The sequence below is a fragment of the Elephantulus edwardii genome, unplaced genomic scaffold, assembly GCF_000299155.1.
Source record: "Elephantulus edwardii isolate Elephantulus edwardi_28Jun2011 unplaced genomic scaffold, EleEdw1.0 scaffold00086, whole genome shotgun sequence".
NCBI lineage: Eukaryota > Metazoa > Chordata > Mammalia > Macroscelidea > Macroscelididae > Elephantulus > Elephantulus edwardii.
In genome coordinates this window covers 5001349-5028454 of record NW_006399836.1, presented here as the reverse complement: position 1 = coordinate 5028454, position 27106 = coordinate 5001349, and the positions used below count along the sequence as shown (strand labels likewise).

General features: G+C 45.1%; 1 protein-coding gene across 1 annotated transcript; it reads left to right on the top strand.

The window, feature by feature from the left end:
• The first annotated feature begins 993 nt into the window (after nucleotides 1-993).
• On the top strand, nucleotides 994-23479 carry ADSL (adenylosuccinate lyase). Its single transcript, XM_006890099.1, has 13 exons — nucleotides 994-1167; nucleotides 8405-8608; nucleotides 11947-11991; nucleotides 12665-12744; nucleotides 17973-18144; nucleotides 18293-18339; nucleotides 18886-18976; nucleotides 19437-19506; nucleotides 19642-19789; nucleotides 20741-20831; nucleotides 21406-21495; nucleotides 21807-21983; nucleotides 23365-23479. Exons 1-13 carry the CDS (start codon nucleotides 994-996, stop codon nucleotides 23449-23451), a joined length of 1476 nt encoding a protein of 491 aa, XP_006890161.1. The 3' UTR covers nucleotides 23452-23479.
• Nucleotides 23480-27106: the final 3627 nt, after the last annotated feature.

Sequence of the window (27106 nt, the reverse complement as noted above, 5' to 3'; positions counted from 1 at the left end):
ACACACACACACACACACACACACACACACACACATATTCTGTGTGACCTCCCACCCTGTTATGTAGATTTATCTGTTGCTATTGAATCAATTCTGACGCTAGGGGACAGAAGAGAACAGCTCCGTGGGATTCCAAGACTGTGTTCACAGAGCCTTCCGCTACATTTTTCTTTCCCAGTCGTGGTGTAGGTTTTAGCTGCTGAGGACTTAACCACAGACACGTTTGTAAAGCCGGGCAATGATCCACCTCTAGTGAGATCGCCATACCACCTGAGCGGTATTTTATTATTGTTGGCCAAGCAGAGGACAGGGGGACCCTCGGGGCACATTTTCTGGGCTGAGAGGGAGGTGGAGGCCCAGGAACCGCTTCCACACACCGGGAAGAGGGACCCTGCGTGGCGTGTGCGGGGAATTGTCCAGCCGAGGGGATCTGGAGTCTCCGGATCCGCGTTCCTAGCGAGGTTCCACCACGTCTTCTCAGCAAGTCACTCCGCTGCCGAGTCACTGTCCGCTCACCGGCGAGCGACTGTTGGATCCTTTTCTCTGCAGTTTCGGGAAAGGGGCACGGTCGATATGCTCGAGAACGTCAGTTTATTGGTCTTCGTGTCTCCCCCAAATTCTGTCTATTCCCAGGTGGACTGCAAGAACAGGGCGGAGTGGATGGCGGTAATAAATCACAGCAGCAAACACACACCAGGCTTTAAGTATTTCTCCAAGCATGTTCCACGTAGCAATTCGCTGAACTATCACAATATTCTTAAGGGACAATTCTCACCGTACCGTTTCACAGGTGGAGAAACTGAGGCGCAAAGGGGTTAAGTAGTTTATTAAGTACCACCTAGTGTTTTGCAAACAGAAAAACTCAGCAAGCTCAAGGTCCCAGGGCCAGTCATGGGCGGGACCACGCGAAGGAAGTCCCGCCCCGCGCTGGCCTCCGACTTCCGTTTCCTCCCTCGCTCGCCCGGCGCCCTCTGTTGGGGTCACGTGTGAGCGATGGCGGCAAAGAGTGACCGCGGCGAGCCGGTGGCGGCGGCTGGTGGCCCCGACACCTACCGCTCGCCGCTGGCGTCCCGCTACGCCAGTCCCGACATGTGCTTCGTGTTCAGCGACAGGTACAAATTCCGGACGTGGCGGCAGCTGTGGCTGTGGCTGGCGGAGGCGGAGCAGGTACCGGGCGCGGGATGGAGGGCCGGGAGGGGAGGGGCCCCGCACGTGGCGCCGCCCGGGGACGGCCGCCGGGGTGACAGCTGCCAGGCTATTTCGGGCCAGTGTTCCCGCTCCGAGGAGCTCGGCCCCCGGACGGCCGGGCAGGACGCCCGGAGCCTCACCTGTTGCCCCCCGTGTTTCAGTCCCTGAGAGCTGGCGCGGGGAGTTGGGTCTGTGGTTGCAGGGACTCCATCCGGCCATGCCTGCACCGCTAACCCCAGAGCTGCATACAAATTACTGGGCTCTATGTTTTGCATGTCTTTAGTCATTTGACCCCGCCAGCCTGTAGACTAGGGGGTGTTTATCCCGCATTGTCCGAAAGGGAGAAAACGGCCCCTCGACAGCGCGGTGTTTTCCCTCCTTCACACAGTTGTTGAGAGAGTCGTGCAGGGATTTGAACTCGGGTTCAGTTCAGACCCTGAACTTTTATGTCCTACTTAGGTGGTTCAGGATAGTTGGTGACAGGACTGGAATTGGCATTTTGTACTTGGACGAACTTGACAGCATTTAGATTTTTTAAAATAAATGTACCTGGAGAGGGGAAGTAGAGGTAGATGTCTATTAAAAACCAAACCAAAATCCATTGCCTGGGACTCAGCAACACCGTTGAGTTTTTGAGATTGTAAATATTTACAGGAAGACTGCCTGTCTTTCTCCTAAGCCACGATGGATTGGAACCTTTGACCTTTTAGGTAGTGGCTCAGCATGAAACATCTCTCCATTAGGGCTTTAGACTTTTGATTGACTGTATAAGGAATACCTGTAAGGGCTCACCTGAGTTTCAGAAGGAAGTCTAGAAGGCCCTTCCTGGAAGAGTGGAAGGAGATGGAAGGTGTTCCAGAGAACTATGGTATTTCTTCTCAAGAAAGAACATGCAGAGGAAAATCCCACAATGAAGATGGCAGTGACCTTCAAATGGCAAAGTCAAATGAAACCTGAATGTATTCCTACAGCCGTGAAACTCCCCAGACAGAAAACATTCATCCAAGAGTTCCTCCCTCCCTGTCACTGCCCAAGAAATCAAACAGTAAAACACAGTAGAAAGGTACGTGGTGCCAGGTGGGAGCTTGAGTGGATAGAGAATTGTGCTGCCAACTGAGAGGTTCAGATCAAAGTAGGAGGTACAAATCTCGGAGGAGTTGTTCTCCAAGGGAGACAGATGAGAAGTCTCCTCCTATGTGATTTACAGCCTCTGAAAACCCATGTTGTTGTTGCTGTTGTTATGTGCCGTCGAATCGTTTGCGACTCATAGCGACCCTATGTACAACAGCCCTAAACCGTGCTCTATCCTGTGCCAATCTCATTGCCTCTGACACACCCATCAGTACCCATTCAGTACCCCAGTCACTGAATCAATCCACCTCATAGAGGGTCTTCCCCTCCTGCACTGTCCCTCCACTCTACCCAGCATGATGTCCCTCTCTAAAGACCTGTCTCTCCTTACATGTCCAAAGTATGTCAGACGAAGCCCCAGAATCCTTGCCTCCAAGGAGCAGCCTGGTTTAATCCTCTCTACGATGAATCTGTTTGTTTTCTTGGCAGTCCGTGGTCCATTCAACACTCTTCTCCAGCACCACAGCTCAAAGACGTCAATTCTCCTTCTGTCCTCCCTAGTCATTGTCCAACTCTCTGATGCATAACAAGTGATTGCAAAAACCATAGCCTTTGTCAGGCGGACCTTAGTCTTCAGAGAGACACTGTTGCTCTTGAGTATTTTGGAGAGGTCCCTAACCGCAGACTTTCCCATCGCAATACGTTTTTTTATTTCCTGGCTACTGGTGCCAAGAGTGTTGACCGTGGAGCCGAGCAAACTGAAGCTGTGAACAATCTCAATCTCTTCGCCATCCATCCTGATGCTACCGATTAGTCCAGTGTTGAGAATTTTTGTCTTCTTGACATTGAGCCTCAGTCCATATTGAAGGCTGTAGTCCTTGACCCTCGAGAGGGAGACCCTGGATAAGATGGGCTGAGTCATTGACTGGGTTAATGTAAGTAGGTATGTTAGAGATGATGAGATTGGCTCACGATAGGGCAGGGTTCAGAGCTGTTGTACATAGGGTCACGGTGTCCCATAGGGTCGCAGGCAACTCGACAGCACGTCACAACAGAACCCCACTGGCAGGTCTGCTACGGGTCAGTTCCACCTCAGTGACGATGGCTCGTTGAATGCATACCAGGCCATTATAAGACCTTGCACATACTAGCTTGTTAATCCTCAGAGCAGCCCTTGAGTGCAAATTCTATTCTGATTTTACACATGGGGGAATGGAGGCACAGAGATACAGTAAACAATCGACTTGGGTATCAAAAGTGGATACTAGAAGTAGGTACTAGGAGAAGGCATTCCTTTGTTGGATTAGGAGAGACTTGCATCTATTCGGACTCATTTGAAAATCTTATTTCTATTCTATTGATAACAGCATTGTCACTTAAGTAAAACTTGGCCAATGTCACCATAGCTGTTAGTGACATTAAGCCATGATTGGAATATCATTAAGTACCTCTGATTCATGTTGTCGTTGTTGTTGTTGTTGTTAGGTGCCACTGAGTTGAGTACCACTCATAACAACTCTACGAACAACGGATCTGAACCCTGTCCTATCCTGTGTCGTGCTCACAGTCTCTGACATACTTGAGCCCATTGCTGCAGTCACTGTGTCAATCTATCTCGTTGAAGGTCTTCCTCCCTGTTGTGCCTCCTCCACCTTTCCAAGCATGATGTCCTCCAAAGAATAGCCTTTCTTCACAACATTCCCAAAATACGTAAGACAGAGCTTAGTCATCCTTGCCTCCAAGCAGCACTCTGGCTGTCCTTTCTCCAAGCTGGACATGTTTGTTCTTTGGCAGTCCGTGGGATATTCGGTACTGTCCTCCAACACCACAGCTCCAAGGCATCAGTTCTTCTGACTCATAGCCCCTCTGTCAGCAGCAGATTGATGGGCACCTTGCCTTCTCCTGCACTATCCTCAGGATCGCTCACATGCTCCAGCCCACTGTGGGAGTCACTTAATCCATGACCCTACCTTTCCCAGCAAGAGCTCATTTCCAAGGATTGGAAAGTAGGACTACCTGAATGTGTACTCTTTGTTGCATCCAGCCGCCCATAAAACCCCACTGCCACTTAGTGATTGTGACTCATTGTGACCCTTTAGTGCAGAGTAGCACTGGCCCACATGGCTTTCAGGGCTGTGAAGCAGACTCATAAAAACCCCAGACTCATTGCTGTTGAGTTAGAATTGACTCAGCTGAGTGTTCGGAGGAGCAGCTCGCCCTTCTTCCTCCCTCTGGGTTAGCGGTGCAAATCCTTACACCTTACACCAACTCAGCATGCGTCAAAGCAGACGACCACATCTGTCTTCCCTGGAAAAGTACCTGGTAGCTTTGAACCACCAACCGTTTAGTTAGCAGCTAAGCACTTGGACAGTGTGCCTCCAAGCTTCCTTATCTCTATTTGTCTATCACCTGTGACTATATCTAGGCCTTGGTTCTATTTCTCTGGAGAACTCTACTAATAGACCAATTTACACGTTACCTGAAATATGTTCAGTCTTGGTATCATCTTCTGGTTGGTAATGCTCATAACACAGTCCAAGCCAAGGAGGTGAGTTTATATTACCTTTGTGTCCATGGGCTTTTCAGTGTTGATTTTTCTGGAAGTAGCTGGCCATTTCCCCCTTCTTGGGTACCTCTGGATGGATTCAAACTTGCAGCCTTGCAGTTAGTACTAAGAGTATTGACAGTTTGCACCAGGCCTTCCTGTTCGATTATTAGTTGTCGTTAGGTGCTGTTGAGTCAAGTACGACTCCTAGAGACCCTATGAACAGCTGACCTGGACCCTGCCCTCTCCTGTGCCATCCTCATCCTCTCTGACACACTTGAGCTCATTGCTGAAGTCACCATGTCAGTCCATCTTCTTGGGGCTTTTCCTCTCCTCCTCTGGCCCTCCATCCTTTCCTACCTGTATGTCCAGAGTGTGAACAACGAAGCTTCAGCCTCTTTGCCTCCAAGAGTACTCTGGCTGCACTTGTTCCAAGACATACCCATTTGTTCTTTTGGCAGTCCATGGAGTATTCAGTACTCTTCTCCAGTACTACAATTCAAAGACATTGATCCTTCTTTTGTCATTCTCACTATTTGTTGTCCAACTTTCAGATGAATAGGAAGCAATTACTATGGCATGGAGCAAGTGCACCTTGGGCTTTAAAGTGATATCCTAGCTCTTTAGAACTTTGATGAGGTCCTTGAGAACAAATTTCTTCACATGTCTTCATTTCTTGACTGTTGTTACCATGGGTAATGATTGTGGTCCAAAGTAAAGGAAGTAGTTAATAACTCGCATTTTTTCTCTCTGCCTATGCTGTCCTTGGCTGAAAGTGAGGAGTACCTGCAGTACTTCCTGCACAAGATCAAGTAATACAGCTTTCACTGTGGATTACATCTCCTTAAGACAGAAATCCTCACCACTGGATCGATAGGCAGCATCATGAAAGATGGAGAAAAGATTGAAGTTGTCAGTGTTTTTGCCTTACTCGGATCTACAGTCAGTGCCTTTGGTACCAGTAGTAAGGCGATCAGGAGACATCCTGCATTGGGAAAGTCTGCTGTGGTGGACCTCTCCAAAGTCCCAGAGCAGTGATGTCTGTTGAAGATCAAGATGTAGCTGATTCAAGACATGGTCTTTTCAGTCACTTGCTATGCATCTGAGAGCTAGACAGTGAGTCACGATGACAGAAAAAAGATTTATGTCTTTGAGTTGTGTTGGAGAAGAGTGTTGAATATCATATGGACTGCCAAAAGAACAAGCCAGTCTGCCTTGGGAGGTTTGCAGCCAAGGTGCTTCTTAGAGGCAAGGATGGTAAAACTTTGTCGCCCTTACTTTGAATATGTTGTCAGGAGGGACTGGTCCTTGAAAAAGATATCATGGTGGGAAAGGTGGAGGCTCAGTGTGAGAGAGGAAGACACAACAAGATGGATTGGCACAGGGCCTGCGGCAAGAGGCTCAGGTGTGTCAGAGATGATCGAGATGATGCAGGATAGGACAAGGTTCAGATCTCTTGTTTACAGGGTCACTATGAGTTGTACTCAAGTCAGCACACCTAACAACTGTCCAAGACTGGCTGTCCCCAGGTGACCATCAAGCACTTGAACTCAAGCCGTTGAAATATAGCTACAGCTCCTGAAGAACTGAGTTTTCCATTTTATTTAATTTTAATTCATTTAAATACCCACATGAGGCCAGCTTTTTGGATAATACATGTCTTACATGCAGAGACTGAGTTTGAGGATTTGCAGGTGAAATGTGACTGTCAGGTCATTCACTGATAAGATGTGGACCCACTCCAGCCTGCCAGCTGCCTAGTTTCTCCTTTGATACACAATGAGTATAGAAAGATGTTGATACAGTCTTTCTTTTTTTTTTAATTATTATTAATTTTAATAGACATTTACAGAGGTTTTGGATTTCCATTCATTCATTGCTGCACTTTTCTCCCTGCCCACCCCTCCCCACCAGCTCGCTCCCCCCTCCGAGAGAAAAAGAAAAAAAAATTCCTTCATTAGTATACAGTTCCCACATCCCTTCTCCCCCCCCCCCCCCCCCAGTACACTTCTCTATGCAACCTTAATTCTGGATTCCTGTGCTAACCATAATACTCAATCATATATCACTTCTAATCTGTTCTTTCCCTCATCTGTTTCAATACAATATACATAATTTATCCAGTTTTTTCTGTCATACCCCAACCCTGATGTCAGACGCATTCTACAACAGTGGCATCATGCAGTATTTGCCCCTTTGTGACTGAGATATTTCACTCAGCATAATGTCCTCCAGGGTCACCCACTTTGAATAATATTGCATGAGTTCCTTGTTTTTCAATGTGGTGTAGTATTCCATTGTGTGGATATACCACAGCTTCTCTATCCATTCGTTTGTTGATGGGCCCTTAGATTGCTTCCAACTCTTTGCTATTGTGAACAAAGCTGCGATAAACATGGGTGTGCATATATCTGCTTGGATGGCAGTTATGGCCTCTCTGGGGTATATTCCCAGTAATGGGATTGCTGGGTCAAATGGTATCTCTATTTGTAATTTTTTGAGAAAGTACCACACCACCTTCCACAATGGTTGCACCATCTTACATTCCCACCAACAGTGAATAAGAGTTCCAGTTTCTCCACATCCTCACAAGCATTTGTTGCTTGCTGTTCTGTTCTATTTTGCTATTCTTACTGGGGTGAGATGATACCTCATAGTTGTTCTGATTTGCATCTCTCTTAGAGCTAGGGACTTTGAACATTGCTTCATGTGCTTGTTGGGATACAGTGTTTCTTATCAGTATCTCTTAGAATTGCTTCAAGTCATTCTGAATTTGCTATACATAGTTTGTTTTCTGTCAGAACTACTTAGAGAATTCCTGATTTTTTGTTTCTCTGCATAAATCCATCGTGGGCCCCAGTTCCAGACACTGATATTAAGCCCTTTTGTAGAGTGTGTAGTAGGACCCAGGGGAGGGGAGGCATGTGGTGATCAGTTGAGTAGATTCCCACTCTCAGTCACCTTTTGTGTTAGAGTTTTAGAGTTGAATGTTAGGGTTTGTCCTGGTTAGAGCAGTTTGAACCAAAGGTCATCTGTTCAAACCCACCAACCACACCAGGGAAGAAAATCTTGGCAGAGTCTGCTTTTGTAGTTATTCATAGACTTGGAAGGAAGCCCAGTGGACAGTACTGCTCCATCCTGTAGGGCTGTTGTGAGTTGAAGTTGACTCCTGGGCAGGGAATTTCAGGTTTGGTTTTAACCTTTGTAGAAACAGTCCCAGACCTCCACGTTAGCAGAGGACTGTACACCGCTGTGTGGAGACTTGTTAGGTAACAAGTGCTCTGGATGAAAGCAAGGTAGAGGCTAGAGGTACCCAGAACAGGAGGCAGTGTGGCTCTACACTGAAGTGGGCGAAGACCTTTGAGGAGATGGAAGTTAGTGGGGAGTCAAGAGTGTGGGGAAGTGAAGCAAGGAGAGAGGAATAGGGGCACAGTCACAATCAGGTCACACTGTTTTGTATGTTTGAATTTACTAGACTGTAACTTTACCATGGTTCTTCAAGAAAGATATAACTGGTAACATGGACCATTGTTTTCTCCGTGTTACTTCAGTTCAATTAATTGTGACACCGGTTATTTGGGGGTTTTGCCTGTTCTGCAGACACTGGGTTTGCCTATCACAGATGACCAAATCCAGGAGATGAGATCGAACCTGGACAACATCGACTTCCAGATGGCAGCTGAGGAAGAGAAGCGACTGCGCCATGACGTGATGGCTCACGTGCACACCTTTGGCCACTGCTGTCCCAAAGCTGCCGGCATTATTCATCTGGGTGCCACCTCCTGCTACGTTGGTGACAATACGGTACGAACCCGGATTGTTCACGTCTGCTTTGGACTCGCTCTTTATAAGACATTCATAAAGTGGAGATGGCCTTGCCAAGTGTGAGGAAGTGGTTCCTTAGAGCTTTATCTTTAGGGGTTTCTTGGCTGAACACAGGCTTGGTATCCTTCCAGTATAAACCAAGAGCACCTAGTAACTGCCATCAAGTAAGACTTGCAGACACTGCTTACGCATTTGTCTGCTGGACGCGAGCCACAGTCTTAGCATTTTAGTGGTTGAAGTAATTTTCCAAAGGGCTCTTTCCAAAGCCCTCTATATTTCTTGGCTGTGCCTTGTGAAAAGAGAGATAGATTATGGTCATTGCTGAACAAAACCTTTAATTAGACAAAGTATCTCGTCATCAAATATGAAAGAAGAATAGCAAGCATTTTCCTGATGCCAAGCATTGTAGTAAGACAGCTTTCTGTTTGACGGCACCTGTAGAAAATAAGTGCTATTACTTATTTTGTAAAAGTAGTTTATCAAAGTTTACTTTACCTACCATAACATTTACCCAATTTAAATGTATTGTTGGTGTGTTGTAATAAATGTGTGCTGTTGTTCGACCCGCACCACACTCCAGGTTTAGAATACTTCCATCATTCAGGGAAGGTCTTGGGTGCTCTTGGGTAGTTAGTCCCTAGCTCTGTCTCACACAGCCCCTCACACACATACACAGAGTCCTGCCTCACATAGCCCCCCCACACACACACACTCCTGCCTCACACAGTCCCTTACACACCCTGCCCTTTCCTCACTTACACCGCCCCTGCCTCACATACCCTGCTCCTGCCTCACACAGCCCCTCACACACACCGCCCCTTCCTCACACAGCCCCTCACACACACTGCCTCTGCCTCACACAGCCCCTCACACACACCGCCCCTGCTTCACACAGCCCCTCACACACACCGCCCCTGCTTCACACAACCACTGTCACATACACCACCCCTGCCTCACACACACTGCCCTTGCCTCACACACATCGCTCCTGCCTCACACACATCGCTTCTGCCTCACACAGCCCCTTACACACACTGCCCTGCCTCACACAACCACTGTCATATACACCACCCCTGCCTCACACACACACCACCACCACAGCCCTGTACACACACGCTGCCCCGGCCTCACACATACCATCCCTGCCTCACACACACACCCTCCCTGCCTCACACAGCCATTGGCATTTCCATCTACAGTTTTGCCCTTTCTGGACATTTCATATCAGTAGATCATTGAGTCTGGCTTTCTTAGATGAAAAAGATAAGAGGGTTACTGTCAAAGTCATTGATATACAAGGTTTTAATGCCTAAAGTCATACAGGAAGGCTTTAAAAAGGGTTTTGGGGTTTTATTGAGGGGATACAAATATTACTGCTTCCAAAAGATGTCTGATCTCCTCCTTGCCATTTTTAGCTTCTGGAGACTCTGGAGGGTCAGCTGTCAGTCTGTCCCAAGTCCAGCTCCATGGCACTGAATGCTGGTGGAGGATAAGCACGTGAGGGTTGCTCTGGTGACATAGTCCAAGTGAGTTGCACTGTTAACCCAGGAGGCCATGCATCTCTGGCGGTTTGAATTTTAGTTGGTCACTCAGGAAGAAAGATGAGCGGTGTTGGCCGTTCACAGCTTTGGAAACAGGAGGTGCATTGACACAGCGGCTGCAGCAGTGAGCTTAAACAGCAGCGATTGCGATGGGTCTGGTGCTATTTTGTGTCGTGCATAGGATCACTGAATGGAACTAACTGACTTCTGAAGAACAGCAGACATGTGTTGGCGTGGCTCCTTACGTCCTGTCAAAGAAGCCTTAAATTTCCCCAGCTTTTTTCTGGGGAGGATTTTCTTTGTTAGCAATGTATCTCTGCTTCTTTGCCACTGAGTTGGAATCAACTCCTACCAAGTTTTCCGAGGCTGTAAATTGCATGAGAGGAGATCTTACACCATTAAGCTACTGGTGGATTCAGGCAGCCAGAGAGGCATAGCCCCCTACAGAGGAATGGACGCTTTCAGACGTGTCTGTACATGCCTGTACGTGAGAGATGCCAGCCTGCTGACCGGCACACTGGCCTCCTGGAATGGGGCTCCACTCCTCTACTGCTTTTGTTCACTTGACATGCCTTGAACAGGACTTCGTGAATACACGTCCTCACTCGATAGCATGATTAGGTTCCAAAGGACCAGATTGTTACATACTGTTGATTTGGAACCGACCCGTAGCTGACCCTTAGTAGGTCCTCAGCTGCATTTGTTAATTGTGTGGGAAGATATTGTCCATCTTTCTCCCATGGACCAGCTGGTGGATTTGATCCTTGTACCTTTGCCTTGGCAGCGCAGTTGTACAAAATTACCCTTAAGTGAAAATGGAAGAGGACTAGATCACTACATAAGTGACAGACCACTGAGTCCTTGGCCCAGCTGAGTTAACACATAACCTTTAACCATCACAGCCAGCAAAACACTCTCCTTGCTAGCACCTCCGTGTCCATTACTGTCAGATCTGTCTGTTAATGTGCAAAATAATCAGCATGTTACTATGGTCGTCATTGTGAAGTGTTGGTTAAATAGATAGTGAGGGTGTCTAAGGTGTTCTTCCTTATGGAGTCCAGTGTACTGCTGTCTGCATTCAGGTACTTTTCCTTTTTAAAAATTTTTTTTTTTTATTTCCTTGTTATGTACCCTCAGAGTTGGATCTGACTGGCACAGGAGGAGATTGCGCCTCCTTTTCCAGTGGAGAATCTGGTGGATTTGAACCGCGTGCCTTCATTCATGTGCTTTAAAAACAATAATCTAGGGAGCTCTGGGGGCCTCGTGGCAAGAAGCTGCCCTGCAATCCCAGAAGTACGCGGTTCGAATCCACCGGATGTTCTGCTGGAGAAGGAGGGGCAATCTCTTCCAGTACCAGTCAGATCCGATTTGACGATACACACACAAAATTTAAAAAATTAAAAAACAAAACACAACCCAAAAGCAATAATCTGACACAGAACAGCTTCTGGCTTTATCTCCGGGTTTGGGTAAACCCCTCTGCTGTCGAGTCCTTTCCACTCATCACCTCTCTGAAGGGCCAAAGTGGAATTTCCCCAGCATTTCTGAGACTAAATTTCTGCAGGAGCAGACTGCTTTATCTTTATCTGACAGAGCAGCTGTTGGATTTGAACTTCCCACATTTTGTTTAGCAGCCCAGTAAGTTAGCTTAGCTTCCAGAGCTGGAGAGTTGCTAATGGTGAGATAGAGAACTGCTAGCTGGGAAGCCGCATTGGGAGGATCCAGAAGAGTTATGCAATGTGGTTTAACGTAAGACCATTGTATTTTCCTTTGCAGGACCTGATTATTCTTAGAAATGCATGTGACCTGCTTTTGCCCAAGGTAAGGAGTTGGCAGAATTTCCTATTGGCTCTCGAGTCTCTGTGATAGGCAGTGGGTACCAATTAGGAGTCAGCAGAACGTACATCTAAATAGGTGGCCATCTTCTCCAGTGCCTGAACCCAGTTTGTAGAATAAGTCCCATGTCTCTTTTTTCTTTGGATACATTAATCCCTATAAGTAAATGCTAATGGATAGCCTTTTAAATGAAGGAAGCAAATGGGCCATACTTAGAATGTACTCTTGTTTTTCGGCCTGGATTTGTTAGTAATCTTAAAATCCTGCAGAAATTGTTACACCTCAGAAGATAGCCAGTTTCTGGTTGCTGTGAATTCTCCTAGGTTAAGACACAGAGATAAAAAGGTATGACCTCTGCCTTTTTTGTTATTATTGTCGGGGTTTGTTATTTTTGTTTTTTTGTTTTGTTTTTAGCAAAACAGGTGAAAAAGATTTTGTAGGCAACAAGACAGAGCCATAGCTGGTAAAAGGTGGGCCATGCAAAAGTGTTAGATTGAAAAAGAAAAGAAGAGGGGGAAAGACAGGTGGAACGAAACCTTATAGCCTGCTATCAGCGGAAAAGGAGAGAAAGGAAGAATATAAAGTTGTTTAGAAGTTTAGTGACTGACCATATAGGAAGCTCAGCCTGCATTCACCCTTTTCCCTGTGGTCTCTGCAGCTTGCCAGGGTGATCTCCCGGCTCGCCGACTTCGCTCAGGAGCGAGCTGATCTTCCCACCTTGGGTTTCACACATTTCCAGTAAGTGATACGATTACTCCTTGGGGATTAGATTTGTTCGTGTGCATCTGGCTTTCAACTGTGCCTTCTTACTTTCCATCTGTGTGGTAACCTTTGAAGTGACATGTCCCAGAATAGAATTGTAGCTCATAACTTGGGAACTTTCACAAATGCTTATAAAGAATGATGAGTCTGATTCCCCCTCAAAAGCTGTAGTGTGGGGAACCCAACCCACTGCACTCGAGTCACTTCCAGCTCATAGCAAACGTATGGACAGAGAAAACTGGCCCCTAGAGTTTCTAAGGTCTAGTAAATCTTTATGGGGTAGACTGCCTCTCTTTCTGTTGTAGAGTGAGTGACTGGTGAATTCAGACCGCTGACCTTTGGGTTTGTAGCCCAGTGCTAAATTCACTGTGACACCAGAACACTTTAAAAACTATAATGGTGGGAGAGTAAATCTAGCAGTTCATTTGGAAAGTACTGGGGAAAATGTATTAGGGGCCTTGGAAAATACACATTTAGATCATCGTTCTTGAAAATGCAATTAAATCCCAAGGTGGGATTTAAATGATGGAAACACTGTATTCACGGTAATCTTTGTTACAGTACTATTCCTCATAGTAAACATTGGAAATGATCAGTGTCTGATAGTAAGAGAATATTTAAATAGGATAAACTATATCTGCAGATTGGAATATTATACAGCCTTTACCTGATGCTGCTGAGATTAATAACAAGTGTGGGCAGGTTAATGCTGTGGAGAAAGAGCCTACCACCCGCACACGGATTAAAAGGGGCTGTTGGAAGGAGGATGCTGGTTTATGAAATCGTTGCTGTTATGTGCCTTCAGGTTGCTTGAGACTCACAGCAGCCTGATGCACATTAGCGCTGAATCCTGCCCAGTCTCACTGTCTCTGACACATCTACCTCTGTTACCCCAGTTACTGTGTCAATCGGTCCCATCGGGGATTTCCTCTCCTGTGCTGTACCTCCACCCTTCTGAGCATGACGTTCTTCTACATAGACTGCATGCCCAAAGTATGTGAGATCAGGATCAAAATACTTGCCCCCAAGGAGCAGCTCAGTTATTTTCCTTCCTTTTTTTAAAATAAAGTTTTTTACAATGAAAGAATTTTTCTTTTACTTTTCCAAGAGGGTATACTAGGGGAGAGGGTTGGGAGGGGAGTAAAGTGCAACAATGAATGAATGGAAATCCAAAGTCTTTGTAAATTTTCATTGAAATTAAGAATAATTTTTTTTTTTTAAAAAAGAAAGTTTTTTAAATATACATGTATTTTTATGATTACCAAATAAAAACCTTTTCTTAAAGCTGGTGATAGAAAATTTGTGTGCATGTTAATAATAGCAGCTATTTGAATACTATGTTTTATCTGTCTTAGGTTTAGGTGGTCTGTTGTTAACAGCAATGTGAACATTATCTTATAGCGCCTCAGAGTCTCTTGCACTCTCATGAGTCTGATAGCTTACCTTGACTGGGAGTGGAAATCTGGCAAAACTGTGCCTGTTAAAGGGCTGGTGCTCAGTAGTGTGAGCAGTGAACAGCGTTTGTCAAGCTGACTTCCCTGCACTGAGCCCCCTGTGCGGTAGCTCCCTGCCCCAGCTGTGAGCGCCTGCTCAGGAGTGCGGAGGCATCCTGTGTTCAAGGAGCGAAAGCCAGAGGCGGGGTGGGGTGGGGTGGGGGGATGTTGACCACCATGTGTAGCAGACTCTAGGAACTCAGAAGATAGTGCTGCTTTGTAGGCATTGACTCAGGTTGTTAGTCTGTGAAATTTTTTTTAAAAATGTTTCGCTGAAATACAAGTTAAATATGATTTTTAAAAATCCTTTTAAAAGAATTGAATTCAGTGATGTTTTTTGTATTTACAGAGTTGTGTGTTAATTATCCCTGTCTAATGTCACAACAGTGTCATAACCCCATGCCTGTGGTCATGGGTATTTGCCAACCTGAAGGCTGGTGGTTCAAATCCATTAGCTGCTCCAGAGGATGAAAGATGAGCCATCCTCTGAAACCTCTGAAGGGGCAGTTATGAAGGGGTTCTGACTCAGCAGCACTGAGTTGAATTGATACCCTTGACGATTTTCCCCTCATCCTCTTTCTCAGCCCTGGGCAACCACTAAGTGACTTTCTGTCTTTATAGATTTGCTTCCTGAAAACATTTTCAATAAATGAGGTTGTACATGTGTGACTGATCAAGTTTATGCAAATACTATATCTTTGGATTGTCCAGAATGAGGCAGTGTTTTGTTCTGTTATACTCGGCATCACTGTGAACCAATGTGACAGCGATCACGAGTAATGTATTAGCAAGATTTACCAAGTAACCATACCATGAGAGTACAAGGATTGATTTGGGACTAGACTGCTTTGTGATGTGTTTACTAAGGACATTCATCGTGTTACACCTTGATGTCCATATCTGTTAGTATTCATTAGCCTAATTACCCATCTTTCTCCCAAGGAGCAGCTGGTGGGTTTGAACCACATGCCTTCTGGACAATTTCCTCCCATTCTAATTTACTACCTATGAAAACCTACTGAAGGTCAGCTATGAGTTGGTTCTGACTCATATATTTAGAAATAAATCTGCAGTGGATCAAGACTTCAAACTAGAAACAAAACCATTAACTTCTGTGTTAGGAAATACATCATTGTTTTTATGTATTTTTGGGATTCCGTCATGAAGAGATGGCTTGCTTCTCGTCCTCGGATCTTGGCTTTTTCACCCACTTCTCCCTCCACTGCCAGTCTTGCTTGGCCTTTTCCATTCTTCTCATCCTTGTTGTATTTCACTCCCATTTTTTTTAAAATAAAATTTTTATTTTATACTGGTTTACTTACATATTTTTAGAAATTGTTTTTCTTTTTTTATTTTAAAAAATTACTTTTATTTATAGGACTATGTCAACAAACAGCATATACTTAAATACCTCATATAAAAGACAAAATACTGTACATAAATTTCCCAATTCCATGTTTTACTTAACAGTTACACTTTTTAAAAATATTTTTTCATTCATTCATTGTTGCACATTTTCCTCCCTGCCTAACCCACCCTCCCAGTTTGCTTTCCTCTTTGAATAAAAGGGAAAAAAAATCATATGACTAGGTAATATTTGCATGACAAGAATCCAGAATAAGAGTTGCATAGTAAAGTGGATCTGGGCGGGGATTATATAACAATGAAATAATTTTATTCCATTAATAATGTCATACTCCGTTTGAACAACAGCCTCCTAGTCCACGCACAGGTTCCACATGAACACAATTAAGTGCTCTGGTATTTCCATTCTTCTCAATGCCAGCCACAACTTATGATCCACACAGTCAAATGCCTTTGCGTAGTTTAAAGCACAAATAGACATTCTTCTGGTATTCCTTACTTTCAGCCAGGATCCAGCTGACATCAGCAATGATGTCCTTGGTGAAATGAAATTTCAGGATTTATTAAAAATCCTGCTTGAACTTTTGGCAGTTCCCTGTGTATGTCCTGTTCTAGCCATTTTTTAATGATCTTCACCAGTATTTTGCTTGCTTTTGATATTAATGTTATTGTTCGATAGTTTCCACATTCAGTTGGATCCCTTTTCTTAGAAATTTGATCAAATATGGACCTCTTCCAATCCATTGGCCAGACAGCTGTCCTCCAAATTTCTTGTATTTAAAATTGAGAAGGGTGTGTGTCAGGATTATATTTTCTTTCTATATCTATTCAGTCTTTATCCTGAGCAAATTGTCCGAGAAGCTAGACTCTGTGAGGAGTGTGGCATCACGATTTATCAGTAACCTGCATTATGCAGATAACACAACTTTGCTTGCTGAAAGTGAGGAGGACTTAAAGTACTTGTTGCAGAAGATCAAGGAACGCAGCCTTCGGTATAGATTGCATCTCAGTGTTAAGACAAAGATTCTTAACTATTTGGCTGATGGGCAGGGTCTTGATGGATGGAGGAGCTTCATCTTGTTTGGATCCACAATTAACACCCTTCGTACTATTAGTAAAAGAGGAGACATATTACACCGAGAAAATCTGCAGTTAGGGATCTCTCCAAATTATTGAGGAGTAATGATGTTTGAGGACTAAGGGACATCTGATTCAGGCCATAGTCTTTTTCCAGTTACTGCTATGCATCTGAGAGCTGAACAGTGAATAAGGGTGACAGGAAAAGAATTGATGCCTTTGAGCTGTGGTGTTGGAGAAGAGCACTGAACATCCCATGGATGGCCAGAAGAACTTGGATCTTGGAGAGGGTGCAGCCAGAGTGCTCTTTGGAGGCAAGAAGGGTGAGGCTTCACCTCACATACTTTGGGCATATTGCCAGGAGGGGCCAGAGTGCTCTTTGGGAGCAAGAATGATGAGGCTTTGCCTAATATACTTAGGACATATTGCTAGGAGGTGCTGTTCCTTGGAGATGAACATGATGCTTGGAAAGGTGGAGGGTCAGCGAAGGAGAGAAAGCCCCTCAACCAGGTGGTTTGACATGGTGACTGCTGGTAAAATCTCTTGCGTGTCATAAGGTATGAGGATGGCACAGGATAGAACAGGGTTCAGATTATCTGTTCATAAGGTCACTGTAAGTTATACTTGAGTCGATGGAACCTAACAACAACATAATGTCGTTCCTGAGAGAAAGATGGGCAGTCTTTGCTCGTATACAACAACAATATGGGGTCAGGACTTGTTGTGTTTACTTATTGACAAAAGAGTGTGCATTCCCTTGGACAGGAACAAGGACCTTACCTGTTTTGTACCCTGTACAGAAAAAGTGGTTGTTTGACTAGTTAAGTGATTGTTGTTATGTGCTGTTGAGTTGCCTGCAACTCATAGCACCCTTATGTACAGCAGCTCTGAAGCCTGCCCCGTCCTGTGCCAGTCTTACTGACTCCGACTCACGGATCCCCTTTGCCCCAGTTACTGTATCAATCCATCTCATCCAGGGTCTATAATACATATTTTGTAATGGTTTGATGATGTAGCCCTGAACAAAAGCACTATGCTTTATAGCCTTTCGGTTTATAGGTTTTAAGTATCAGTAAATGAGATTGATGTTCTTCATCTACCATTTAGTAAACTATTTTGGCGGCTTTTAAAATATTTATTAGTTTCTCCAACTCTCACTGAAGTTGCTTCCCTACCTGGGATAACAGTGGTTATTAGAAGCACTATATCGTTTATGAAATGAGGCCTGGATTTTGAGATTTCTGTATGTTCCCTTTCCATTGCTCACAGACCTGCACAGCTGACCACAGTTGGGAAACGTTGCTGTCTGTGGATTCAAGACCTTTGCATGGACCTCCAGAACTTGAAGCGCGTCCGAGACGAGCTGCGCTTCCGAGGGGTGAAGGGCACCACTGGCACGCAGGCGAGCTTCCTGCAGCTTTTCGAGGGAGACCACCAAAAGGTATGTGAAAGGAGGCCTGGTGAGAGTGAGCCCAGGAGAGGTGGACAAGGTCTTTGCACCAGAAGGACAGGAACCTGTGCAGGAAGACACCGTCTTCCCACACTAGGTAGCCTTGGGTTTCTATAGGGATTTATCTTTTCTTTTCAAGGTAGAGCAGCTTGACAAGATGGTGACAGAAAAGGCAGGATTTAAGAGGTGGGTGAATGGGGATATGCTGCCCTCCCACTTAAGGTGACTAGAAGCTTGTACTCAGTATTCCTCTAGATTTGACCTTAGCTCTTTTCTGTGTGCTGGTTTTTGTGGGTTTTTCCCTACCCTCTTTTCCTATATGCATTAATTTCCAACTCTGGCCTGAGCTTTATTCTATAGCCTAGATTCTTCTATTTTCTTAAAATTTAAAGGAAAAGAAAACGAGAACATCATTTGCCTCTTAGTTTTTAAAATAGTCTTAATTATGTTGCTCTAGGCTCTGTTTTCTTTGCTGAGGGCCTCTGGGTCAGACTGAAATCTGTTTCATTAAAGGCCCCCAGGCTCCTTCTGGGCACTTCTGTGAGGCAGAAGCAAGACTTAAGTGTTTTGAAGCATGCCTATTCCTTGCTCAGTAATTAGGGGAAGGAGTGGAGAGACGGTGTACTCTGCACCACATTAAGTCAGGGCCTCTAGATTCAATGTGGCTTTGCATACCATTGGAGGCATATTCTGAAATATTTTGACATAGGCGTCTTCCCTGTTTGTTCGCAGGGCTTTCATCATCACGGGGCAGACATACACACGGAAGGTGGACATTGAGGTGCTCTCTGTGCTGGCCAGCTTGGGGGCATCAGTGCACAAGGTGAGTGCTGGCGGTTCGGAGGGCTTTGGCACCACACACCCATTGTATCAGCCTCAAACTTCACTTATGTTTCTTTGTTTTTAGAAATTTGTGGTCTCTAGATGGAGCTTTTCTCCACTGAATGTGTTTTTAAAGGAAAAACTGATTTTTGGCATTCTTATTAAAGTTACCATAAAGCCTGTGCGAAATCCAGCTTGTTCTGAGCGTCGTCTTGCTGGTCTGGCCTTTGTCTTTTGCCTCCCATTGTCTTAAGTGCTGTTTCACAGACACTACCAGGACCCTTGAGTTTGGCTTCACAGTTCTTGGGGAAGAGAGAGAGAAGTCGGAAGGAGGTGCTTTCCAGAAGTCTTGGGGACGAGCTTCTGAGCAGCACCATGCTAGAGAGGCCTGTCTGTCTGGTCCCTGCTCCCAGAGCCTGTGTGTGGAAAGTGGGATGATGCGGTTTCTCTGCTTTGCGTAGATTTGCACTGACATTCGCCTCCTGGCAAACCTCAAGGAGCTGGAGGAACCCTTTGAGAAACAGCAGATCGGTGAGTGTCAGGTGGAGACCTAGAGCACCACTGGGGCTTTAGGGGGCTTTCAGGTATGTGTTTCAGCTCTCCCGGCTGCACAGTTGGGGTCATCTCACGTCTTTCTGCTTTGTCACTTGTCCTTTGACTGCACAGGCTCAAGTGCAATGCCATACAAGCGGAACCCCATGCGCTCCGAGCGTTGCTGCAGCCTCGCCCGTCATCTGATGACCCTTGTCATGGACCCTCTGCAGACAGCGTCTGTGCAGTGGTTTGAACGCACACTGGATGACAGTGCCAACCGGTCAGTGGATTAGACGTTCCCACAGCAAGCTGGGAAAGGCTGGGAGGAGGGGGGCCTGGATGTAGAAGGATGTGTTTGAGCATCTCTGCTCTTCTTCCTTGTCCCCAAGGTGAAAAGTCAGTACAGTGATGAGCGCTGTGATCATGGCACATAAGGAGTGATGGGAGAAGAGAAGGGGTGATGCTTTAGGACGTGAGGGCAAGGTCACAGAGGAGGTGATGCCTTAAAACTAAAGACATGCTGAGATTTGGAGCCTGTGTAAGGCAAGAGCAAGTGCTGTTCAGGGAGCTGTAATGGTCCTGGAGAATAAAGTGGATGATGGCCAGAGGTTAGACCAGACGTGATCATTAGAGGAGCTAGGTTATTAAATGTCTTGTTGGCCCTAGAAAGAAGTATCATTCATCATGTCGATGGGTAAATGTCCACTGTGGTGTGTTCTGGTAGTTACACCTTGAGGAGTTATCAGACGGGTCACAAGTCATTTGCAGAAGAATTATTTGGTTAAAAAGTTAAAGGCAGATTGCCCGGCCAGCGTGCTTGATTAGCATGAGAATAAGGAACTAGGTGACTGGGCAGTTCCCCCGTTTTCTGAGGCAGGAGCTACGGGGAGAGAACAGTCAGGTTTGAGATGAGGAGAATGAGGTGACTTGACTGAATTCAGTTTGGTTTCAGGGTCAACCAGGTGACACTCTAGTTGAATGTAAGATCTGGTGCTTACATGAGTGGCGGTCAGGCTCTAAGGGCAGTGGAAGTTTTGAGATTGAAGATTGTCCACGGAATGTACATGTCTCTGTGTTTACACATGTTTGTATCTATATGTGTAGATACACACGTGCGTGCATGCATATATGTATGTGGCACCAGAAATCGAGAGGCCTTTTGGAACACACCCTGAGTGTCACTGAAGTTTTTGGTTGTAGAGATAACTTGAATTGTCTGTCTGTTTTCTAGACGTATCTGTTTGGCCGAGGCATTTCTTACCGCAGACACAATATTGAATACGCTGCAGAATATTTCCGAAGGATTGGTGGTGTACCCCAAAGTAAGAGGCCACAGTGAAGGGGCGCAGAATTAGGGAGTTTGGAAAATGGGAAGAAATAAGACCTTTTTTTGCCCTGGTGTGGATACTTGGGGGTGATGCATTCTAGTCCAGGGGGTGCTCTTCCCAATAGGAGCTCCATCTATAGACAAGGAGCTCACTGCCTGGAACTCGCACATTTGTAGAAAAGAGAAAAAGACCTTAAGTTGACTTTAGCAGTCAAACTGTGCTGTGACTCAGCCAGTAGATGCTACTGGTCTTTCTGGTTTAAGTACCTGTGGCATATGGGACCTGTTTCCATCATCTACTAAGCATTTAAAGTAGGGTGCTGAAATTGCCCAAAGTGAAGGTTTTGAGAACTGTTCCTATGAATGAGCTTTTAAACTTTAAATCATTATTCTTTTCTTTTTAAAAAAACTAAAACCAGACTGGGTTAGTTAAAACTGAAAATACACTGTAGACTAAAATTCTTGTCCTCCATAAATAATGGGAGTAGCCCTCTGTGTGTGCGTGCTATTAGCCGTGTGCTGTTTGCTCTGGGGCGTGCTTCAGGCCCTCATGTTGCCCCCTCTTCCAGGTGATTGAGCGGCGCATACGCCAGGAGCTGCCGTTCATGGCCACAGAGAACATCATCATGGCCATGGTGAAAGCCGGCGGGAGCCGCCAGGTTTGTAACTCCTCGTGCCCCTGGATAAACTGAGAGGGCGTCTTAGTCCTGCTCTCTCCTCCTTGAAGAGGAATGGATGAAGGAAGACATTTCAGTTGATGCCTTCGGTCCTGCTATTGCTACAGAACAGTGACCATGTTCTGTCATATAGCAGACTAGTTTCCAGTGGGTGACTCTGAACTCAGTGTCGGCCCTCCTCTGTCGGCACTCCTCTGTCACCTGTGCAGACAGTGTGGGTGTGGAGTGTCTGATCACTGTCGCAGGAGCTTGCCCTCTGTAGGTGGTAAACTGGCAGCATCTTTCTCTTTCAGGATTGCCATGAGAAAATTAGAGTGCTTTCCCAGCAAGCAGCTGCTGTGGTCAAGCAGGAAGGGGGTGACAATGACCTTATAGAGCGCATTCAGGCTGATGCCTACTTCAGTCCCATTCACTCCCAGTTGGATCATTTACTGGATCCGTCTTCTTTCACTGGTCGTGCATCTCAGCAGGTGAGCATCACTCAACACGTTCTCGGCCACTGGCTTTGTCACACTGCGGGGCTGCAGGACCTGGGATATGAACGTGAGGTTTCTGCTTCATGAGGAGGTGGTGGGAATGGCTCGAACAAGTCAGGACAGAGTGCTGGTGAAATACTGGGATGAGGCTGCTTTGAGCTGCCTTAAATAGTTGGGGATTTCTCTGAATTCTTAGCCTAGAGAAGGCGTGCTATTTCAGACAAAGATTTCATTTGACAGCCTGGTAGTCTGGTTCAATCCTGTCTCCAGGCATTTGCTGACGATTGGGTAAAAACATTTCTCTCGGGGGTTGGTATGTTTGCTAGTTTTGTTTTTTTTTCCATTGAGTGAAAGGCCAGACAAAGCGAGTGTGTGCTTGGGATTGTGTCTGTGTCTATGTCTATACATATATATATATATAGGTTTCAACAAATATTCTTCTGCCTGGCTTTTCGGAAAAGAGAGAAATGTGTATTAATAAATTATTTATCTAGGGAGTTCTGGTAGCCTAGTGGCACGAAGCAGTGCTGCAATCTCAAAGGCGTGTGGTTCAAATCCACCAGATACTCTGCTGGAAAAGAATAGGCAGTCTCCTCCTGTGCCAGTCAGATCTGACTACAGCACACAAGAAAAATACAACATTCCTTCCTGATAAAAACACTCAGCAAAATTGGAATAGAAGGGAATTTCCTCAACATAGTGAAAAGTATATATGCTAAACCAAGAGCCAACATTATTCTCAATGGAGAAAGACTTAAAAGCATTTTCCTTGTGAACAGGGATGAGATGAGGATGCCCACTGTCACCACTTCTATTCAGTATTGTATTGGAAGTGCTGGCTAGGGCACTATGGCAAGAGAAGGAAATAAAAGGCATCCACATCAGCAAAGAGATGGTTAAACTGGCGCTGTATGCTAGATTTGGAAGACTTCACACTGAAGGGAGGAAGACCAGTAAGCAGCCTACTGCTTTCAGCCTCTCAGTAGATGAGGAGGGCTTTGAACGAAGGCTGGAGAAACAGGGAGAGAGATTCGAGAACATTTAGGACATGAATCACTTGTTGACTGAATGGGGCTGCAGAGGAAGGGGCGGGGTGAAGCAGTGATGATTTTTGCTTGGCTGACAGGGGAGGCTGGTGAGAAGTACAAGAGCACAGGCCGGCTGGGTTGTAGGAAAGCTTGGCGCCTGGGCTCCCTAGGGGAGTTGTTTGTTATAGAGAGATTGGTGACAGGCCGTTGAAGATAACAGTTTACTCAGTGATACTGAAATCTTTATCAAGTTAGGTCTCTGTGATACAAACTGACAGTGGACAGGATGTTATCAGCTGTCACCTTAGCATTTTCTTTTGTCTTACATTTGTTTATCTCCTTGGCAGGTTCAGAGATTCTTAGAAGAAGAGGTGTTTCCTCTGTTGAAACCATATGAAAGTGTGATGAAGGTGAAAGCAGAACTATGTTTGTAGCATCGGAAAAGAATGAAACAGAAATTATACGCTTTGTTAACTTTTGTTTGTTGCTGAAGTGTGAAAATCATGTTATTGTAATGCCTTGTCTTAGAGAAGAACTGTTGCCTTAGGTCAGTTCAGCTGCTTTTTATTTTGCATGGTGCTTTTGAGACTATCAAGGTTCATATCGCAGAAGCAAAATAAATTGTAGGTGGAATCTTTCCAAGGACAGAAAGAGAAGAAAGATCTTATAAATCATGTGTTTCAGCCCCGCATCAAGTCGTCTTATATGTTCACTTGATACGAGGAAGTAAGAAATTGCCGTGTCCTCCCAAAGGTGAATTGGATCTCGGTCTGAAAAAACAATTTGCACTCAGGTGATTTAGGTACTTTTACTTCACGTTTTACTTTTACTTGGTTAAAATAAGTGATGAAATTTGGATCTCCAGCAAGAACTCAGCAAGTGCCATTACATTATGCCTTACCATTTTTTTGATAAGGTTGACTTTGATAAGCCTTTTCTATCAGGAATGTGCCAATTTGGTATATTGACTTTATCAAAACATTGGCTGTCTTTAACCTTTGTTTTAACCAGGGATTTATGGCTGACTGGACTAACTTGCCAAAGAGATTGGAAGGAGAACATCTAGCCTTAGTCTCATCAGACAAAATTTTCAGTTTAGATGAAAATAAAGAGAAGTTGATTGTCAGATTTCTAGATCACTCAAACTAGAAGGATTAACCATTACATCTGGTATAATAACCAAGATTTCACTTAATCACCTAGCCAGGACTAAGGAGATAAATATTGTAAAGACAAATGCAGGTAAGTGAGCCTTAAACTTAGTAGAGCCAGGGTCGCGACAGCAAAAGCGAGATGACAAAGGGAGCGTCATCGTTTGGAAAGTGTCACAATAAGATGCACAAGTTGTGCTGCCTCTGTGGCTCTAAGACCCATCACCTCCAGAAGTACACCTGAGGCAAGTGTGGCTCCCTTGCCAAGCACAAGGGAAGATAAAACTGGAGTGCCAAGGCTGGAAGGCGAGATGCCACCGCTCCTGAGTGTACGAGGGACTTCAAGGGCGTACACCGTACAGGCAGGCATGGTTTCTGTGAAGGAACAGCACCTAAACCCAAGAGGGCAGCTGCTGCAGCATCCACTTCATCTTAAGAATTCCAGTGTTAGGGGAGCTCTGGCGGCCTAGTGGCAAGAAGTTGCACTGCAACCCCAGAGGTAACATGGTTCAAATCCACCAGATGCTCTGCTGGAGGAGGAGGGGCAATCTCCTGTATCAATCAGATCTGATTTGACGTTACACACACACAAAATAAGAAGAAGAAGTAGTCCAGTGTTCTACAATAAATGTTCTGGTATTATCAAAACAAAAGAAAAACTAAGTAGAGCCAGAAGTGAGCGCCAATGAGAGAGGTGTTTTTAAGATGTGATGTGCTGTGCTGTCGAGGTGGAACTGGCCCATGGCTGACACTCCATTGGGTTTTCAGAAGCACTTAATCACGTGGGAGGATAAGCCCAGCTTCGTCCAACAGAGCAGCTGGTAGATTTGAACTGTATGCCTTCTGGATTGCTAGATTGCAGTGCAGCTTCTTACCACTAGGCTACCAGAGCTCCCTAAGTTGTGTTAGTGGTGTCATAATCCTTAGAAACAAAGCCTTTGACCTTCAAGTCAATTCTGGTTCATAGCCACCCTCCGGAACGGTCTACTGCTACATCTTTATCATGTCCAGTGGTTGCTGGGTTCTACCTGCTGAGAACTTAACATGTGTACCTCCCGGGCTTCTCAGCATAACATCCAGAAAAGGTACCAATGTCGTGCTTCACTCTGGAGCACTCACTGAGTTCAGTTTGGAACACCCAGTCAGGAACAGATTAATTGAAACCAGCCTCCAAAGAGGGAACCCTAGGTGTCTGTCCTCTTCAGGAGTAAACTTGTCAAGCTCCTGGAGGAAAAGTTATTACCGAAGTGACAACAATGAAAGGGTCTGAGAGTTTGAGCCCAGATATGGGTGTGGTTATGAACAATAACCCTCCTGATAGTGTGAAGACTGGGTAGTTAGGATTGATGGGGGTGAAAGGGAGACTGAATTGTCTCCATTTGTATCGAATTAAGGAAGGGACTCTGTTGGAAAGAAAAGAAAAAAGGAGGCAGTCCTTAAAACCAGCTCAAATAAAATTCGATGTATACAAGGATGGAGCCCAGTGCAATCTCAGCATCCACAGAAACCATTTGTTTACTGCTCTATATTTTGTCAAAGTTTTGAAGGAATGTTTGAAATCACTAGCTCTGACCTAACTGATTAAAATCACAATCTTGAGCTCTGGTGGCTTAGTGGCAAGAAACTGCACTGCAAACCCAGAACTGTGTGGTTCAAATCCACCAGATGCTTTGCTGGAGAAGGAGGGGCAGTCTCCTCCTGTACTAGTCAGATCCAATTTGACAGTACACACAAAAAGTAATAATAAAAAATAAATCAAATCATGGGCTTGTGAGAAGCTGTGGACTTCTTTCCTGTTATACTGTCAGTGTGTCTGAAACCGGAGAACATTACGTTACATACCAGACACAGTAGCTAGATCAGGTTTCACAGATTTTAGTTCATAAGTTTCCTGATAAAAATAAGGAAATAAGAGTCTTGCTCTGACAACTCTGCAGCTAGAATTACAGTCCCTAGTGATTGATGATTTGGCCTTTTTCTTCCCGGGCTATTTGAATGGGTCGGTTAGTAGATTTTTTGCTCTTCCTCTTCCCTTTCTCCCTTGTTCTTATAGCCTTGCTGGTGACAGCTACATAAAGAGTGGGTTCAAACCCACCAGACACCCTGTAGGGGAAGAATGCTACAAAGATTTAAAACACTGCCTAGACCCCTCCCAGCAGGGTTTTAGAAGAGAAGGTTATCCATCTTTTTCCTGTGGAGCAGTTGATGCATTCGAACAGCCCACCTTTGGGTTGGCCACCAGAGGTCCCTGGTGGTAAGATGATAACCTTGGAAACAGTGGGCACTACGTGGTGACAGAGTCACTGTGAGTTGGAGTCAGTCCCACACATTGGGTCTTTAGTTTCCCATTTATTATTTTAAAGGTAGATGGGCTACAGGTTGGTTGAGTACTCAGGCATTCTCTAAGTTTAGGTGGAATACCACTCCAGGTTCTGAGCAACCCAGGCAAATGTCAAGGCCTAGGAAGACTGGGACACTGACTTTCTGTTAAGTTCCTGTTAGGCACCTGAGAACATTGTGATGTTTCCCTACAATTGATGTTAGAGGTCATTGACGAACCAGGAGAATCTGACATGTGTAACTTTGTTCCTACATGGGAACAGGTGAGGTGATTCCAGAGAGCACAATTAGGGCCAACAGTACAACAACAGGTCCACAAAAACCAAAGTAGGACCTTGGGTCTATTTCACTTGACTTTAACAATCATCTCAATAGGCTTGAACTCTAATGATGGGAGGCCTGATGAGTTGTCAAAGGTATCATCTATGAAGAGTATAAAAATGGTTACAAAGAATAAAGGAACCAAAGAGATTGAAAATTGGACCAGAACGTCCAGAAGCCAAAACAAGGGAAAGATGCTGATGTCAAAGAGATGAATAAGAGTTCAAAGGGCAGTTCAAGAAGACAAAAGTATTACAATGGAATGTGCAAAAAGCTG